Source organism: Scyliorhinus torazame, chromosome 2 (assembly GCF_047496885.1).
Source record: "Scyliorhinus torazame isolate Kashiwa2021f chromosome 2, sScyTor2.1, whole genome shotgun sequence".
NCBI classification, from domain to species: domain Eukaryota; kingdom Metazoa; phylum Chordata; class Chondrichthyes; order Carcharhiniformes; family Scyliorhinidae; genus Scyliorhinus; species Scyliorhinus torazame.
The window spans coordinates 181585439-181602009 of record NC_092708.1 but is presented as its reverse complement, the minus strand read 5'-3'; the positions used below and the strand labels follow the sequence as shown (position 1 = coordinate 181602009).

Here is a 16571-nt window from a genome sequence, read left to right as displayed (position 1 = left end):
TACTCCTGTGTGATAGTTTAGCGTGTCTGAAAGACGTGCTGTTAGGTGAATTGGACATTCTGAATTCTCCTGCTGTGTACCCGAACAGGCACTGGACTGTGGCAACTAGGGGCTTTTCACATTAACATCATTGCAGTGTTAATGTAAGCCTACTTCTGACAATAAAGATTATTATTATGTATAAACTCCACACGGACAGTGACACAGGGCCGGGATCAAACCCGGCAGCAGTGCTAACCACTGCGGCACCGTGCCGCCTTGGGATGGATCTGTGATATAAGGGGTTTTCTCACCACATCCGAAATCTGAGCAGCAGATGATGGAAAATGACTCTCCTGAAATCTTGATTCCATTGGTATGTGCTTCACTGGAATCCAAATTCCCGAGATATCGAATCTGTTGTGGCAGCCGCTCTTGCTATTTCTGATTAGCTATGAATACGCAAGTTAACACTATAAAATCAGCATGTAACATGTTTCTCTGTGCATCAATTTATTCTCAGAAATGAAGAAGGAGAGGAACACCTCAGGAAACGGTCCATGCAGTTGCCATTCAGTTTTGCCACAGGAGAGGCAGTTCTGTACGAGATCAATCCATTGCTTTTGGGGCATCTGGAATCATTTGAGGCTAAAGGAAAGAGTGGCAAGAAAGTTTCTACAGGAGCAAATGGCATAGACCAAAAAAATGGAATCAACCCAAGTTCACTTCTGGGCGCCATGATGATACAGAATCCATCTGCGTATAGCCCGTATCGTGAAACAAATTTTAACATTGACGATGTTTTTGCGAACGACTTTGCTGTTATAAATGTGCCAGGGGATTTCTGGCCGCAAGCCAATGATAGAAACAGCTCGAACAAACAGCAGCCGATGAACCTTGATGATCCACTGTCAACCATAATGGATATTCTGTCTCAAAAGAATGCAGATGAAAATGACCTCTGCGACACTCTAGAAAACCTGGATGTGGATTTGGAGAACACCGAGTTGGAACAATGGGAGGAGACTTTAATGAAAATAGATAACAACACTTCACTCCCAGATGATTTCAATGATATGCTCACCTCAGATTTTATATTGTCGTGTGTCGAGGACATGCTGACAAAGACCAGTCCGAAAGCTAAGACATTTTCACAGGAGAGCTTCAATACTATGCAAGTAAACTTAATGGGACCTGACCAACAAAACCCATTTGGATCCTTGCAACAAAAGTCATTTGGATCCGACGCCCAGAACTCAGCAATGCCTGGCTGTCAAAATTCAATACCAACTCATCACCAGACTCCACTTTTGACAAATGCTCAGACCCCAATGATGACAAACCCTCAGACCCCAATGATGACAAACTCTCAGACCTCAATGATGACAAACCCTCAGACCCCAATGATGACAAACCCTCAGACCCCAATGATGATAAACTCTCAGACCTCAATGATGACAAACCCTCAGACCCCAATGATGACAAACCCTCAGACCCCAATGATGACAAACCCTCAGACCCCAATGATGATAAACTCTGAGACCTCAATGATGACAAACCCTCAGACCCCAATGATGACAAACCCTCAGACCCCAATGATGACAAACCCTCAGACCCCAATGATGACAAACCCTCAGACCTCAATGATGACAAACTCTCAGACCCCAATGATGACAAACCCTCAGACCCCAATGATGACAAACTCTCAGACCCCAATGATGACAAACTCTCAGACTCCAATGGTGACAAACTCTCAGACCCCAATGATGACAAACTCTCAGACCTCAATGATGACAAACTCTCAGACCACACTGATGCCAAACCCTCAGATGACAATGATGAGGAACCCCCAGATGTGTCACTCTCAGACCCCAATAATGACTCATCCTCAGACCCCAATGATGTCTCATCCCCCGACGCCAATGATGACGAACCCTCAGACCCCAATGATGACGAACCCCCAGACCCCAATGATGACGAACCCCCAGACGCCAATGACATCTCAACCCCAGACCCCAATGAGGACTGGTCCCCAGACCCCAATGATGTCTGCAGCACAGAACCCAGTCCTACTCCCTCCCCGAGACCCAACAGTGACTGGTACACAGGACACAATGCCATTTGAATTCCAAAATTCAAGTACGCCTGGACCACAGAATGAAATGCATCCTGGATTCCAGAATCCGCTGGGACCTTCCTCTCAGAATCTCCTCGGAATGAACCTGCAGAGTTTCATTTCACGTAGCCCTCAAAAAGAAATCACATCTGCTCCACAGATGACGAGCTGTGCAGAGCAGGTCAACATGCAACAAATGCGCCTGGAGAAATTGCCAGCACTGTGGTCACTCCAAAGGAATCTACAACAATCCATGCTACAAAAATCCCAGTACCCAGAGTTAAATGGGCAGTTGAAAGTGCAGCCTTTGACTGTGCCACAGTGGCAGCTGCAAATGCAGAATGGTCAGCAGAATCCCATCCAACCGTACCAAGTGCAAGATTGTGTGCAGCATCAAACACCAGGGTCGTCCTGCAGATTGACACAAGCTTCAGAAGACAGAGTTTCGGCAGCTTGTTACTTGGACCAAAACAACAGCGAGCAGCTTCCATACAGTTGCAGTGTAGCTGTTCAGCAAAGGACCACAGTCAACCAACTCCCGATGGCACTGCTTCCCAGCATTAACAGCAGCTGTATGTTTATGTCCTGTGAATATGAGGACTCTACTCCCATTGTGAGAACTGGACTGTCCTTTCCAGACAGCAGCCCTGTCGCTCCTCTACCCAACTACAGTAAAATTAAAGTATCTCCCAATCACAGTCCCTTACAGGCAACCTGTTACCATGACAAGGGCTCTGTCAATTCTGTGATAGGTTCCTCAGCTGTACCCAGTGGAGAACGGAACATTTATAACACATCATGTCAATTCGAGCCAAATTTCTCACCCCTACCGATTGCTGAGAATTCCGTCTGTCAAATTCAGGGACAGGGACCTTGGAATTAGAGCAGAGAATTAAAGGTGAGGAGCGAATCCCTACCTGGGTAGTAGTGGACCATGCATATTTCATAATTTGCCCAGTCAAATCTGTGGTTGTATCACTTTAAAGCTGTGATGTTGCTGATAGGTTTTAAGGAGAGTAGTCTACTGATTGGCTGACCCCAATTTTAAAATTGCTTGGCTCAAAATGAGCCATAAGAAAAATTGTTTTAAAAGTTAAAAATCACCATTGACCTTGCTGTGACCAGGATTTCTGCTACGTTGATGTGGGAGGAAGACAGTTCTGGGCTATAGATCTGTGGTTAAAACAGGAAGTGACCTTCCCATTAAAGTTCCAAATTCAGCTATGCTAACATGGCTGGGCTGCGGGAATGCCAAGTGTATTAGCCCACTGCCACCCAAGACCAAGCATTAAGTTCAGATATCATTTGGCTGTATTGGATCTGTCTTACAGTACCCAGCTTTCAAGTCAACAGTTCAGAAGCTTTAGACCAAGGTTAAGTACTGAAACCTAAACAATTTCTTTAGAGTAACACAACGGCCAAATACGAAAAACTATGGAAAGAAAATTGCTTTAAAACTCAGTTTAAATTGCTTTAAAACAGCTCAGATGTTATAGTGGCAGAATGTCAAAATTTGTACAGGGAAAGCCGCCACTCTCCAATAGTAATATCAATGACCATTCGCACTGAACGTTCCAATACTAACCATCCCCAACCTTAACCATCCCCAACCCTAACTACCCCCAACCCTAAACCCTAACCCTCATCCCCTAACCCCCAAGCCTCCAATCCTAACTCCCGACCCTAACTCTCCAACCCTAACTCCCGACCCTAACTCCCCAACACTAACTCCCGACCCTAACTCCCCAACCCTAACTCCCAACCCTAACCCTCCCAAGCCCTAACACCTCAACCCTCATCCTGATGTAGTCACTGAGAAGAACCCAATGGTGCTTCAGCACACTGTCCAAACCTGCCTCCTGGTAGTTCTCTCAGGGACAGACAAAAGCTCTGCTCAATGGAGCCATGCTTCACAGGATTCACAAGAGAGAAGAGAGAGTCGGGACAAGTTAAGCCCTGGCAGAAAATAAATCGAGAAAAGAAAAAAAATAAACAATGTGTTAATGAAGACACAATTAACAAACGGGAAAGTGGAAAAATTGATCGTGAAATGTGTGAGGAAAATATAACTCTGCATAATGAAGGTGGGAGAATGACTAGAAATCCTATCGTTAATATAGATTTGCATTTTATAATGCCTTCTCGTGGGCTATGAAAAATGAATTACTTATGCAGTATAAATATAAGCTGATTAATATACACAGGGATGTATAGCAGCTATTGTTACGTCGGTAAAATGCTCGACCAATTTGCCACCAGTAATCAATCATAAACACCAATGAGATGAAACACCACTTGTTCAATTTTGGGCTTCATTGAGAGGTCAGGAGGAGGAATTTTGCTCTAAAAGCCAAAGACCAATACGAACAACATGCAACATTCCCTCAGTACTGACCCTCTGACAGTGCAGCACTCCGTCAGTACTGACCCTTCGACAGTACAGCACTCCCTCAGTATTTACTGTATTGTTTCCGGAGGGAGCGCCAATGTAGGTACCTCTTTGGGTTCCACTTCAGTCGGGGCATCAGCTTCCTCTGCTTCCATCTCAGAGTCCGTGTCCCCATTACACAGAGGAACGGGAGTGGGTCTGCATTGAACTGTTGCCCAATTCATGGGCGGTAATGAAATTTGCTCGGGGGCGGACGCCTGCTCTGGGGCAGACTCCCTGCTCCTGAGGTGGTCCATGTATTTCTTTATGACCTTGTCCTGGACCTTCACTTTGTATGACACTGGCCCCATTTCCTCCATTGTGACTTCAGGGACCCAGCTGGGAATATCTCCAAAGTTCCTCAAGTAAATCTGATTGCCTGTTTAGAGTGTTATTTCTGTTCTTGCAGAGGTGTAATTTATTTTCTGGTTCTCTTATTGGGACTCCACACTCCCCACCAAGTTTGTGAATAGTTGGCTTAGTCTTGTATGAAGCTGCCATCCCATTAACAGTTCCACTGGGGCGATTCCTGTTGTTGCATGACAAGTGCTCTGATAGTCAAACAAAAACTGTGCCAATCTGGTCTCTATGGATGCTGCAGATTGTTTCTTTGTGCCACTTTAAAAAGTTTGCAGCAACCGTTCCGCCAACCATTTGATAGTGGTACGGTGCTCTTCTGATGTGTCTTATGCCATTGGATCGTAGGAAGCTCTGGGACTCACTACTGGTGAAGGCCGCGTTATTGGAAACCAGAACTTCTGGTATTCCATTTGTGGTCGTAATTTCTCATTTGTAGCATGGGAGGTAGTGGAGCTCGTGCCGTGTGTCTCCAACCATTCTGAGTGCGCATCCACCAGGATTAAAACCCCATGGAACCCAGAAAAGGCCCAAGAAAGTCCATGTGCACTTGCACCCATGGCTTGTTAGGCAACTCCCATGGATGGAGGCATGCTAAAGGAAGGAGTTTTTGAATTTCCTAGCCAAGGTCACATTGTCTCACCAAGTCAGTGGTGTCCAATTCGTGGCCTGGCCACTAGAACCAGCAAAGTCTCTAAATAATTTAGGGTCATCGTGACCTCTTCCAATGCTGGTAAAGGAGCTGGGCTTGTGGGCAGCAGAAGGCGACTCAACGCACTGACATTAGCTATCTGGGTTCCAGGGCGCAGATCTAAAAGGGATTCATAAGATGCAAGTAACAGGGCCCAACGCTGTATCCTGGCGAAGGCAACAGGAGGTCCTTATCCATGGTTGGACTAATAGGGGCTGCTTTAGCACAGGGCTAAATCCCTGGCTTTGAAAGCAGGCCAACAGCATGGTTCAATTCCCATATCAGCCTCCCCGAACAGGCGCCGGAATGTGGCTACTAGGGTTTTTCCATAGTAACTTCATTTGAAGCCTACTTGTGACAATAAGTGATTTTCAGTTTTCATTTTCTTATCCTAAAAGTCCCAATAAGGGCTTGTGGTCAGTCACTATGATGAAATGCCTAGCATCGATCTATAGGTGAATTTCTTTTCCTCCAAACACGACTGCAAAGCCCTTCTCAATTTGAGGGTATATCCCCTCAGCGTCTGTAAGGGTCCTGGATGTATTGGCAATTGGCCATTCCGTTCCGTCTTTCCAGCGGTGTGATGTGAAAGTATCACCCCAACCCAGTAAGGGAAAGGATCACATGTTAAAACAAAGGCACGGTGGCACAGTAGTTAGCACTGCTGCTTCACAGCTCCAGGATCCCGGGCTCAATTCCGGCCTCAGGTGACTGTCTGTGTGGCGTTTACACTTTCTCCCGTGTCTGTGTGGTTTCCTTCGGTGCTCCGGTTTCCTCCCAAAGTCCAAAGATGTGCAGGTTAGGTTAATTAGACATGCTAAATTGCCCCTTAGAGTCCAACGGTTAGGTAGGGTTACTAGGGATAGAGTGGAGGTGTATAAGATGCTTAAGTAAGATGTGCTTTCCAAGGGCTGGTGCAGACTCGATGGGCTGAATGGCCTTCTTCTGCACTGTAGGGATTCTGAGGATTCTACTGCCTTCACCTGCATCACTTCCGAAGTCCATTTTTGGTAATTCCATAGTAGTATATGCAAAGGAGGTCTGCAAGGAGGCCAAATTTGGGATACATTTTCCATAATAATTTACTAGTCCCAGGAAGGATTTTAATTCCGTGGTGATTCTAGAAGTCGGTGCTTCCTTGACGGCCACCTACACCATGTCCTCTACTGGATGCAGACCTTTTTTTTATCTACCTCATATCCTAAGTAGGTCACTATGTTTGCTTGTAAAACACAGTTTTCCCTCTTCAGGTGCACCGGAGCTCGCGGGAATCTCCACAAGACCTTTATTAAAGCAACAAAGATGGCCACTGCCACACCTCACAGGACATGAGTCCAAGCCCAGGGACCTACAGAATACCAACCCAGGTTGAAACAGCGGGTTTTAAGCTCCCGCTGCTCATTCCCCATTGGGCGAGTTGCTGCCCACTTAACGGGGGAAGATATATTTCACGAAGCTACTGAGAGATCTATTGACCATCCCCCATGTCCTTCATGGCCGCCAGAACAGTCATTTTATTCACAAATGCTGATGTGAGAAACATTATTTCTCCCTTGGATTAATTTTTGACTTTTTTTTTGTAAAACTTCAGATGGTTAACAGGCCCCTTTGCCCACCTTAGACAGGAACAATCAAAGTTTTTGTAGAACTTTTTCTGCCCCTCTTCCTGAGATGAATGAACCTCGCAAAGACCAGTGATCACCCCGACCTTTCTCCACAGCAGTAGTTTTGTAGTTTTGATTTATTTCTAAAACTGTATATACCCTTGCAGGTTTCAGACATTTCCCTGATCTTGACAAAAGAACCAGGGGCATGAGTTGGCCAGTCAGCCCCTCAAGCCTGCCATTCAATATGATCATGGCTGATCTCATCTCAGCCTCATCGCCACCTTCCTATCCGTGCCCCATAACCCTTCATCCCGCTACTAATTAAAAATATCTCCTCCTTAAATTTGTTAATTGTTCCGATGTCCACTACACTCTGAGGTAGAGAATTCCACAGATTCACCACCCTTTGAGTGAGGTAATTCTTCCTGCCTTCTACCATCCCTTAGCCTGAAGCTACAGCCCCTCGTTCTAGAATGTTCAACAAGGGGAAACATTCACTCTACGTCTACCCCATCAATCCCTTGAAGCATCTTATATACTTCAATCAAATCTACTCTTATTCTTCTAAACTCCAGTGAGTCTCGGCCTAAAAGATAAGTCCTTCATCCCTGGAATCAACCTTCTCTGAACCGCCTCTAATGAATTTACATCCTTCCTCAAGTAAGGGGACCAAAACTGTGTGCAGTACTCTGCCTGTGATCTCACCAATGCCCTATTCTTAGTCTATGCATCATCTTGCGTGGGAAGGATATCACAAGGTCGTGTTGAGGTGAAGTGACTCTCCCAGTTCCATTTTCCCCCTTCCCACTGTCCCAAGAAATTGCTCCTTCCCTGGGGTACACTCTAACTGGAGTTGGCGGCTCAAGTGAGTTGTCCGTGGTGCCATTCTCCTCGTGTAGCCTGGACACAGCGTCAGCAGTGTCCAGTTAGACCCAACATTTGTTCAGCCCAATGTTCACTCTCCAAAAATGGGGAGCAGGAACCCTGGCTGATTGTGAATGATTTCCATCACCCTCTATCCTTAGTCCACATGCCCGAGCCGAACTGCAACATCTGCTGCTGACCAAACACTCCACAGACCATCAGTCACAACTATACTTCCTTTTTGTAATGATGTGGAGATGCCGGAATAGGACTGGGGTGGGCACAGTAAGAAGTCTTACAACACCAGGTTAAAGTTCAACAAGTTTGTTTGGAGTCACATGACCTCCTCTTTGGTGCAAGGCTAGTTAAGTGTAACCCTGGCGCAGTGGACCCCACTGGATCAGAGCGCCGGTTCCGAATGGCGGTCTGAGCCAGAGAGAGTGATGAGGTGACTCTTTGTAAGTACGGATTTTTAGTACATGTTACAACTCTGATGAAAATAGTTTTGATACAGATACCGTGAAAGGATTGACTGGCTCGAACTCTCTTCCCTTGAGGGAAGGCGGCTGAGGGGTGACCTGATCGAGATGTTTAAAATTCTGAAAGGTTTTGATAGCGTGAACACAGAGAGAATGTTTCCTCTTGTGAGAGGCCATCACTATAAGGTGGTCAGCGAAAAATCCAATCGGGAATTCAGAAGAAGCCTCTTTACCCAGAAAGTGGGGAGAATGTGGAACTCACTCCCACAGGAAGTGGTTGAACCGATAAACATCGATAAATTTTGCGTGGAGGCTGGATAAGCACATTAGGGAGATGGCAATGGAGGGTTAGGATGACAGATATAGATGGAAAAGGTGGGAGGCGTGTAGCATAAATACCAGCATGGACTGCTTGGGCCCAATGGCCTGTGTCCTGCAGTCTACGTAATCTGTCATAAAATTCTGATTTAGAAAGGAAGAAATACCTGATTTGGTACCCTTGTACAGCATGTTTTTAATGTGGATAGTGGTGGGGGGGCACCAAATATTCTTCCTGCTCCTGTGACCTCATCAGCTTCCCAATAAGTTCATGAATGGGAGCATTCTTCATTCTTGACATCACAAGAGTGGAATTTAGCAATGAGGAAATGGATGCCTCATGTCTGCTGCCTTTAAAACAACTGGGAGAAGGTTAACACCGGCTGACTCAAAACTCTGATCGTTTAGCTTCTTCGCCTAACTGGTTTGAATGTAGACCTGTTTAATCTCCCAATAATAATAATCTTTATTATTATCAAAGTAAGTAGGCTTACATTAACACTGCAATGAAGTTACTGTGAAAATCCCCTAGTCACCACACTCGGGCGCCTGTTCAAGTACACATAGGGAGAATACAGAATGTCCAAATTAACTAACAGCACGTCTTTCGGGACTTGTGGAAGGAAACCGGAGCACCCGGGGGAAACCCACGCAGACACGGGGAGAACGTGCAGACTCTGCACAGACAGTGACCCAAGTCGGGAATCGAACCTGGGACCCTGGCGCTGTGAAGCAACAGTGCTAACCACTGTGCTACCGTGCCACCCAGTGGGCCCATAAGGCCATACAACAATAACCTCCATTTATATTGAACCTTTTGATGTAATAAAACATCCCAATGTGCTTCACAAGAGAATATAAAACAGGATTCGACCCAGTCTCATAAAAAGCTGCGGTAAGTTGGTGAACATAGATATGATAGGGGAATGGGACTCGGTACATGTTAAGCAGTGTTTTGGATGACCTCAAGCTTACTGCGAGTAGTGTATGGGAGACCATCCAGGCGGCTAGAAGTTATGAAGGCATAAGTGAGGGTTTCGGCAGAAAATGAGCTGACAGGACAAATTCAGGCAATATAACTGAGGTGGAAACAGGCAGCCTTAGTGAAGGCGCAGATATGAAACCGAAAGCTCACCTTGGGATCAAATGTGACACCAAGGTTGTGAATAGGCTGGCTTAATCCCCAACGGTTGCCAGGGAGAGACACAGCACCAGTAGCTAGGGAATGGAGTTTGAAGAGTGGATTTGAAAACCATTTTCCCAATGTTTATTTGGAGGAAATTTCTGTTCATCCAGTACCAGATGTTTGATAAGCAGTCTGATAAATTAGCAACAGTGTAGGAGCCGAGAGAGGTGGGTCGTCACGGTGGCATAGTGGTTAGCACTGCTGCTTCACAGCGCCGGGGACCGGGGTTCAATTCCGGCCTCAGGTGAATGTCTGTGGAGTTTGCACATTCTTCCCGTGTCTGCATGGGTATCCTCCGGGTGCTCCAGTTTTCTCCCACAGGCCAAACATGTGCAGGTTAAGTGGGGTTACGGGGATAGGGTGGGGGTGTTGGCCTAGGTGGAGTGCTCTTTCAGAGGGTCGGTGTCGGCTCGATGGGCCGAATGGCCTCCTTCTGCACTGTAGGGATTCTATGAGTTGGGTGTCATTAGCATACATGAACACTAACGCTGCCCCTTCGGAAGATGTCACCGAAGGGAAGAACAAAGATGAGACAGTGAGCATGAAAGGTTCAATCTTCAAAGAATATGCACATCTGGCAATTATTCTCATATCCCTCAATGCCCTGAGACACCAAAAGTCTGTCTATCCCCGGCCTTAAATATATTCAACAATGGAACATCCACAACCCTCTGGGGTGGAGAATTCCAAACATTCACAACCCTTTGAGTGAAGAAATTTCTCCTTATCTCAGCCTTAAACAATTGACCCCTCCCATCCTGAGGCAGTGCCCCCTCCTGAGCCCCCCTCCTCCCCTGTGATTTGGACTCCACAATCAGCGGAAACAATCTCTGGCTGCAATTCTCCATTCTCTGCCGCTGTGATCAGGAATCCCAATTGGGCAGAGAATGGAGCATAGGCCAACAAAGGGGATTGATGCTGGGTGGCTGACCCGTCCTCCGTCTCCACTCCCACACTCTCACCTGTAGCGGGAACATACATCAGCCAGGCGGGCTTTGGTGCAAGGCTGTTTAAGTGGACCCTGGTGCAGTGGACCCCAAAGGGGATCTCCCATTGCTAATGTTCCCATCTGCCTCTGCCAAGCTGCACTGGGGGGGGGGGGGGGGGCTCTTCTAGGGTCCTGGGGGTTGGGTGGTCTTGGGCTGTGGGTGAGAGTTTGGCATGGTGATCTCAGACATCCCTCTGTTCAACAGCATCAGCCTGGTCAGACCTTTTCAACTCTGTAGTGGCCTCCTCACCCTAAGCTGCTCTGCCTGACAACTGATGAGCAGTCCAGGCGGTTCAATGAAGAATCGACACAGGAAACTCTCCCTTTCCTAACATCTGCACCCTTAGCCCTAAGCCTTTGAAAGTGCAGCTTTCTGAAGTGTCAAAGCCTTCCTAGAAATCCTTCAACACTTGAAAAAGCTTCAAATCCCAAGGTCCTTTGAAATGCTAAGCATCCATTCAATTTCACAGAGCAATACTGTTCACTAGCCATTGATGGACAGCTTAATGGTTCAGACAGCTGCGAGGGGTTTGTTTCTTTATCATTCCCTTCACGCTTGAATGCATCTCAAGTACCTTCCATTGATCCTAATCACAATGTATAGAAACACTCTTATATGAATGACAGCTCCTGACCAACTTAACAATGTTAAGTGCTTTCTGTGGTTACAAAAGAGGAAGTGAAACCACTTAGTTGATCAATAGAGGGCACTGAAAGGGAGGGCTGGCAGGGTGGCAACAGGGGGTCAGGTGATCCTCCTGCGTATGTGGTTTGGGGTTGTAACCCGTTATTCTTGTGGGGGGGGGAGGATACCCCTCTTTGATGAGGGGTTGGGGATGCTCCCCTTTCAGCAGGGGGTCCACATTTGTGCTGCAGGGGTGGAGGGAGGGGGTGCTGCCGCTGGACTGTCGGATCAGAGCGCCAGTTCCGAATGGTGGCCGAGCCAGAGAGAGGAATGAGAATCCAGTGCACTTACCACACCGCATATATTTACAATATACCAAAAGACTGTGACTCGCACATGGGCGCCATGCCTCACACCAACGTGGACCAGTCACATCTCTCCGCTGGTGGGAGGACTCCGGAATAGAGAATCAAGCCCTCTGTGTCTATCCTATCAAACCCCCCCTTCAGAAACGTGTCGGTTTGAATGAGATCACCTCTCATTCTCCTGAACTCCGGAGAATATAAACCCAATTTTCTCAGCCTGTCATCACAGGACAGCCCCCTCATCCCTGGGACCAATTTTGTGAAGTTTTGCGGTACCACCTCCAATGCAAGTATATTCTTTCTACATTCACACCCCACAGCAGACTAACTGGTTGGGCTACCTTTTTGCTACAATGATATTACTTTGGGTGCATCATTTTGAAGTGCTTTTGTGAGGTTGCTGAGAGATGAAATAAGATTTCATACAAATTCAAGTCTTTTTGCTAATTGCAAACTCTGGAAGGCCTCATAGATTTTCATAATGATATTTGCAATCCTTCCAACAGGGAGAAGCGCTGAGCTGAGGACGTGGAACACTGGCCATCCTGACTTTGTTTGCCGAGAGCACTAAGCTGGTCAGTTCTTGTGATTTAATTGGATTGGGGAAGGCTGAGCCCAATGGTGCACAGACATACGACAGCGTTCAGTGTAAAATGCTGAAGACAAGGTGCGACCAAAACCATACATTCATTGCAACCCAAATGCTTTCATATCTCAAGTATCATATCGTCACCTACAAGCCCTCAGTGATCGATTTTCTATTGCTCTGTAAAATAAAATTAACTTTTATATTTTTGTATAAAAATGCAGTGTGCTTTTTGTTCGTGCTGATGTTACTGGTATAATCATGAGCCATTTTCTTTAGCGGAGATCACAGTTTGAAAGCACACTGGCATGCCATTGTGCTTGCTTGGTGCACTGGGAGCCTTAGAATGAAGGAGATCATTCCCAAAGAGCCATCCTTCCGATTGAGGATTTTATCTTAACCAATTGCTAAGTATTAATTGAAACACAGAGACATCTACCGTGGAACATGAGCACCCGGAGACTGAGGTGCTGCTGCTAGGCAGAAACACACCTACGACATGTTTGCACACCAACAGGAGTTGTCCATCGGACGAGTCACTCACTTGGTGTTACAATCTGAATCTTCTGAAGTTGGACTTGCTTTTCTTAAAAAAAGAATTTTTAAAAAACATTTCAACGTTTTAAGCTATTTATGTATTAAATCAATACTTTACAGGAAGAGATTTGTGTATAATGCAGAACTACTTGTGTTTTGATATTACAAATGTCACAATACAGAACCCATCTGTTTCTCTGTTGAGCAGCTGCTATATTCTTGACCCTCTGCAGCTCTTGTATTTTAGCACTTGATATATTGCTGCCTTTCACTTAAACGTCATTTAGTTTTAGAAATGTCTAACCATAGTTGGCAGTTGACAAATTGTATCTTTTAGCTTAAAATTAAAAACACATTTTTTTGTAACCTTCTGTCCTCCCCCTTATTAAAACCTTTTCCCTTTTTTAAAGGAATATGATGTGAATGAGTCTGTGTTTGATTTTGAATATCCACTCACGTTTAGCGTAACTCGGTTCCATTTCTCCACTTTATTTAAATTGAGTGTGTTTTTTCTCTCCTGAATGTGTTGGGTTCTGTTTCCTCTTGGATAGTGCGTGGGCCTGGCTTCCCTCCGATGTCTTTGTTCAAATACCTGCCAGCTCTTCTCACAGGATACTTGATTGATGAGTGCCAGGCTATGTTGCCATGAGATGCCAAAGCAGTGAAACTTCATCTTGGCTTTGCCCAATGCCAGATACCAGCAACTTTCAGCAGGGTCAGCCTCGAGGGGCTGGAGACCAGCTGAAACCATCAGAGGTCAGAAATGCCAGTTGTAGTGCCCCTCCCTACTTACATCCTGAGTATGATGGAAGGTTATTCATTTAAGATGGAGATGAGGAGGAATTTCTTCTGAGGGTTGTTGGTGTTTGGAATTCTCTTCCTCAGGGAGGTGCTGGGTTATTTGAATATATTCAAGGCTGATTTAGACAGATTGTTGATTTTATTCAAGGGTTATGGGGGACAGGCAGGAAAGCGGAGTCAAGGTCACACCTGATCAATCACAATCTCATTGAATGGTGGAGCACACTCGAGGAGCTGAATAGTCTATTATTATTATTTTTGTTGTCTTGTGTTCTTACTGTTATCAGTCAGATCGGCCTGGAGATCAGCCCCGTGATGTACTGCACTTTACCAACCTTTTCCCCCACTTGTCCTGCAACAGGAGACAGTACGAGTCGAGATGCGGGGATGAGGCTATGTAAAAGGGGGCGTGACAGGGTAGGTGCTGAGAGGTTTTAACCTCTGGATGAAGCGCCTAGAAAATGGGATCACAAGTGTTAGAATAAGGGCACACCAATTGAAGTGTTGGATGAGGAGAAATTTCTTTGCTCTACATGTCGTGAACTTTTGGAAGTCTCTACCTCAGAGAGCATGTTGGGTCATTGACTATATTCAAGACATAGGTCAATAGATTTTTGGACACTAATGGATTTAAGGAAGCTGGGGATAGTGCAGGAAGGTGGAGTTGAGGTAGATTAGCCATGATGTTGTTGAAAGGCAGAAGAGGTTTGAAGGCCTTATGGTCTACTCCCATGTGCACTTCTACAGTTTGGCTCTCATAGTGACAAAGATCTCAGGTTCTGAATCAAAGGATCTGAGTGAACAGGAGATGTTTGTACTGAGATGTGTGCTATATTATTTTGGATCATTGAGGGGAACAGAGTCACATCTTTATGGGGAAGGGGGACCGTCAGAATTGAACTCAAAACTGTTATTGATCCCTTTCCAACTGCCCCACAAATCACCCATCAGGATGCTCCCTCTCCCTCCACTCATCCTATTCACAACACTTCTATTGTCAGTTGATGCAGGTACAAGTGTGGGTATAATCTGCATGGAAATAATCGTGTTATAGTTTGGATGCCATCCACACAAACTTACACTGAGCAGAGTTGCTATCAGACCCAGCCACTTGGAAAGCTTCAGCATCCTAACTGTGATGGGAATTAATTCACACTGTTGGATGTCTTCTTGTAAAATGGTTTTCCCACCTCCCCATTCCCTAACCACGTTCCATGTGATCTGAACTTGATAAACTTGTCTTTCAGATGGCTACATGAGCATTCATTTCTATCAATACTTCATGTGATAATATAAATGAATGAACAGCACAATGCTTCCCCACAGGAGTTGGTCATCTTATTTCATTCAACCAGAATATTTCCTTTGAACTCTGGCCTCCAGCTTCACTTCCTGTGGTAGCTCACTTCCTCATGACCAAGGGTCATTGCAATATGGGTGAGGATTTCAGCAGCAGATGGCGTGGGGAGACATTAGCATGGTAGAAAAATCATTGAACTAGTAGTGCAGAGGCCCAGGCTAATACCCTGGAGTCATGTCTTCAAATCTCACCTTGGTAGAATTTAAATTCAATGAATAAATGTGGAATATAAAACTAGTCTCAGTGATAGTAAATAAGAACTAGGAGCAGGAGTAGGCCGTCTGGCCCCTTGAGCCTGCTCCGCCATTCAATGAGATCATGGCTGATCTTTTGTGGACTCAGCTCCACTTTCTGGCCAGAACACCATAACCCTTAATCTCTTTATTCTTCAAAAAACTATCCACCTTTATCTTAAAAACATTTAATGAAGGAGCCTCAACTGCTTCACTGGGTAAAGAATTCCATAGATTCACAACCCTTTGGGTGAAGATGTTTCTCCTAAGCTCAGTCTTAAATCTACTTCCCCTTATTTTGAGGCTATGTCCCCTAATTCTGCTTTCACCCGCCAGTGGAAACAACCTGCCCGCATCGATCCTATCTATTCCCTTCATAATTTTATACGTTTCTATAAGATCCTCCCGCATGCTTCTAAATTCCAATGAGTACAGTCCCAGTCTACTCAACCTCTCCTCGTAATCCAATCCTTTCAGCTCTGGGATTAACCTAGTGAATCTCCTCTGCACACCCTCCAGCGCCAGTATGTCCTTTCTCAGGTAAGGAGACCAAAACTGAACACAATACTCCAGGTGTGGCCTCACTAACACCTTACACAATTGCAGCATAACCTCCCTAGTCTTCAGTGACCATGAATCTATCAACAATTGTTGTAAAAATCCAACTGATTCAGGGAAGAAAATCTGCCATCCTTATCTCAGTCTGGCCTACATGTGGCTCCAGGCCCACATCAATGTGGTTGTCTATTAACTGCCTTCTGAAATGGCCATACAATTTGAGGGCAAATAGGGATGGGAATGGCCAACAAATATTGGATTTGCCAATGATGTCCACATCCCGTGAAAGAATGAAAAAAGGAAAAAGATAAGCTGAGAGGTGGAAAGAGGAGGTCTTAGTGATGAGTCTAGGGGTCAGAAACGCAGCTCGGGGTTAAATTGGAGGTTGAGGTTGTGAGGCTCAGTCTGTGACAGTGGTCGGGGAGAGGTACGTAATGGGTAACGGGAACTGTGTGGGTGAAGACGATGTTTAGTTGGGGAAAATTTCTACTCA

General features: G+C 45.7%; 1 protein-coding gene across 1 annotated transcript in view; it reads left to right on the top strand.

The window, feature by feature from the left end:
* Positions 1-13550, top strand: part of LOC140394113 (uncharacterized) — a 337294-nt gene extending 323744 nt beyond the window's left edge. Inside the window, exons 10-11 of the mRNA XM_072480974.1 lie at positions 503-2993; positions 12510-13550. Coding sequence (XP_072337075.1) covers positions 503-2978 — 2476 coding nt within the window. The 3' untranslated portion in view covers positions 2979-2993; positions 12510-13550. The remainder of the gene's footprint in view (positions 1-502; positions 2994-12509) is intronic.
* The last annotated feature ends 3021 nt before the right edge of the window (positions 13551-16571 follow it).